At 63.1% G+C, this 3,094-nt stretch overlaps 1 protein-coding gene across 1 annotated transcript in view; it reads left to right on the top strand.

The window, feature by feature from the left end:
• Positions 1–3,073, top strand: part of LOC103902957 (hepatoma-derived growth factor-related protein 2) — a 12,985-nt gene extending 9,912 nt beyond the window's left edge. The window contains exons 11-16 of the mRNA XM_009284076.2: positions 483–553; positions 918–988; positions 1,273–1,374; positions 1,473–1,686; positions 2,443–2,566; positions 2,777–3,073. Of these exons, the coding sequence (XP_009282351.1) occupies positions 483–553; positions 918–988; positions 1,273–1,374; positions 1,473–1,686; positions 2,443–2,566; positions 2,777–2,936 (742 nt within the window). The 3' untranslated portion in view covers positions 2,937–3,073. The remainder of the gene's footprint in view (positions 1–482; positions 554–917; positions 989–1,272; positions 1,375–1,472; positions 1,687–2,442; positions 2,567–2,776) is intronic.
• Positions 3,074–3,094: the final 21 nt, after the last annotated feature.

The raw sequence follows: 3,094 nt of genomic DNA, 5'->3' as shown, positions 1-3,094 counted from the left end.
GCCCGCCCCGGCTGGCGCCCCGGGGTGGGGATGGGGCACCCCGGGGTGGGGATGGGGCTCCCCGTGGAGCTGCCCCTGGGCCAGCAGCGCCCGTGGAAGGGGCCGGGCTGTTTCCTCCCCTCCTGTCTCCTGGAGCTGAAGGGGCTGGGGGAGGTGTTGGGGGGCACCAGGCTGAGCTTCCCTGGTGTTTTCCATCTCGCAGGGGAAGATCCTCGGGGTATCGCTTTGGGGCTCTGCCTTTCTGCAATCCCGGGAAGCTGGGGCATGGGGGAGCTGCTGTCCCGGGGCTCCCGTCTGCCTGCGAGCTGGGAGATGCGCGTGAAAGCGGTGGTGGAGCGTGGCAGGGCTCTGCTGCCTGGCTCGCGCCCTCGGGCAGGCCCGGGGGGGATGCGCCGGTGTGTGCCGTCCCCCTTCTTGTTAGCCCAGCGGCGAGCAGGGGGTTTCACCTGAATGATCTTGCCTCTTCCCTTTTCCTCCCGCAGACCTTTGAAAGTAGAACGAGGCCGGAAGAAATCTGACCTGATCCCTGAAAGGAGGATGGAGAAGAAAAAGGGTGAGAGAGCCCTTGCTTGCCGTCACAGAGGGGAGGAGAGGGAGAGAAGGGATCCAGGAAAGGGATCCCCTGGGAAGGGGAGGGATCCACAGGGCCCTTCCCAGCACTGCTGTGGTCCTGACATCGTGTTGGAAAGTATTTACAGGGTGGGCAGAGACAGCGAGCTGCCCTCCATACATCCCCTCCTGATTTTGGCTCATCCCAACCCATCCTCTTCAGAGGGGCCCCTGGGGCTGTGTTTGACCTTGGAGATGCAGGAGGAAACCAAACCCTTGCCGGCTGGGGGAGAGGTCCCCGGCTCCGGGCAGTGCTGTGCTCTCCTCCGGTGGCCTGATGCCTCGACCTCTCTCTCTTGCTGCTCCAGAGCCCACGGTCGAAGAGAAACTTCAGAAACTTCACAGCGAGGTCAAGTTTGCCCTGAAGGTGGATAACCCGGTGAGTGCCCGAGAGGTTGGTCTGGCCTGGGATGTCCCTGCTCCTCGTCTCCTCGGCCACCGCGTGAGCCTTGCCCAGCTGCAATACCTGGGGGTCCTCAGCCTGCCTGAGCCCCCTCTTCCCTTTCTGGATGCTGGGTGGCATTAGGGGACCGTGCTCCACGCAGCGCTGCCCCGGGTGCCCGCAGGGAGACTTCCAGGCAGCTTTGTGCTCCACGCAGCGCTGCCCCGGGTGCCCACAGGGAGACTTCCAGGCAGCTTCTGATCTCGGTGCCATCCTTGCAGGACATCAAGCGGTGTCTGAATGCGCTAGAGGAGCTGGGCACGCTCCAGGTCACCTCTCACATCCTCCAGAAGCACACCGACGTGGTGGCTACGCTGAAAAAGGTAGGGCAGAGGGCTGAGTCCCTGCCTGGAGGGGAGCGAGGAGCGTGCTTGGGTCGCCCCAGCTCTGAGGGCGTCCCTCCTCCCTCTTTCTGGTGCAGATCCGTCGCTATAAAGCAAACAAGGACGTGATGGAGAAAGCTGCCGAAGTCTACACCCGGTTGAAGTCGCGCGTCCTAGGACCAAAGATGGAGGCCATCCAGAAAGCCAACAAAGCCGGGCCTGAGAAGGACAAGGGGGAGGCGGAGAAGAGCCAGGAGAAGCTGTCAGGAGGGGAGACACGGAATGAGAAGGGAGAAGAGGAGACGAATGCTGGTAACGCTCCCTGCACGTCTCGGGGCAGTTCCTTGCTCTGCCCGGGCACATAGTGATCCCAGGGCCCTTCTCAGGGCACAGCATGTCCCGCTGGGGACACAAACAGGGACACAGCACGTCCCGCTGGGGACTGGGGACGTGAACAGGGGTGGCTCTTGGCCTCGGTGGTGGAGGGAATCGGCAGCCACGCGCGGCACCTCCAGTCCCTTGTTCGCTGGAGTGCCAAGAGTGGGAAAGGACTGAGTAGCGAACGCTCGCGGCAGTGAGAGCAGAGGGCAAACCTCGACGCCCACGCCCTGGCTTTGGGTGCCTCTGGGCTGATTTTTGGGCCAGGATGGCTCCTCGCTGCCAGCTTGAGCGCTGGTCCAAGGCACCGGGGAGACGGAGGAATGCGGAGACGCCCTTGGACGCTGGCTCAGGCTCTTGCGCAGGCAGCTGGTGACTGGGATCTTCCACCATCGTGGCTGGGTCCCTGCCTGGGGACGTCCTGGTGATGCTGCAAGAGCCTTCCCGGAGGAGCTGATGACGCTCTGACGCCTGCCTCTGGGCTTGGGGGATGGAGTCTTTGGGGCCCTTCTCGTAGCTATTGGGGTCAGGCCAGACCTTGGGGTCCCCTCGGTCTCAGCTGGGTGTCCCTTGCCTGGATGGGGACAACCTGTTGGCTCTGGGTCCTCGGCTTGCCCAGCCCCTCGTGGGTCAGGGTGGACGAGGTCTGCTGTGGGGACCCGAGTGTCTGAGCCTCTCTCTTCCCTTTAGACTTGTCGGGTCCTGTGAATGGTGAATCCCTGTCCCAAAAAGCGGAGGGCGCAGAGGAGAAGGACAAAAGCCAAGGGCCGGGAGCGGGAGAGTCGGAGGCGTCCGCCGAGGAGACCCACAACAAGTGAGCGTGCGAGGGGCAGAGCTGGGGGCTTGGGAGCTCCCCTGGATCTGATGCACGTCCAAGCCGGCCTCTCGCATGGATGATTTGGGGGGGGAAGTCTCGTGGGTTGTGTCGGGCTTTTCCCAGCTTGGGAAGGAGCCTGGGGCGTGGGAGAGGGGAAGGCAGGGGGGCAGGGGAGACGCTCGCTGAGATGCCTGTGCTCTCCCCCAGCAGTGTGCAGGACTATCCCAAGGCCGAGCGAGCCGGGCCGGAGCGGGAGAGGGCTCGCAGGGAGTCGGAGGGGTGGATAGCTGAGGAAGCAGCTCCCGCCCGGAGGAGGAGGCAGAGGGGCTACGAAGGGAGACTGGCCTCTGCCTCGTCCCCTGCTTGAGTTACTTCACTAAGTCACACAGTAGCTGATGTCCTAGGTCTTGTCCTGTGCCCCCGGCCCCGCAAAAGCACCGACCGCGGGGGGGGCTGTGCTGGTTGTCTGTATCTGTCTCCTCTTTTTTTTTTTGTTTTGGGTTTTTTTTTTTTTTTTTTTTTTTT

Source organism: Aptenodytes forsteri, unplaced genomic scaffold (genome assembly GCF_000699145.1).
Source record: "Aptenodytes forsteri isolate BGI_AS27 unplaced genomic scaffold, ASM69914v1 Scaffold471, whole genome shotgun sequence".
NCBI lineage: Eukaryota > Metazoa > Chordata > Aves > Sphenisciformes > Spheniscidae > Aptenodytes > Aptenodytes forsteri.
Note: the sequence above shows the minus strand (reverse complement) of the source record. Positions and strands in the feature narration are given on the sequence as shown.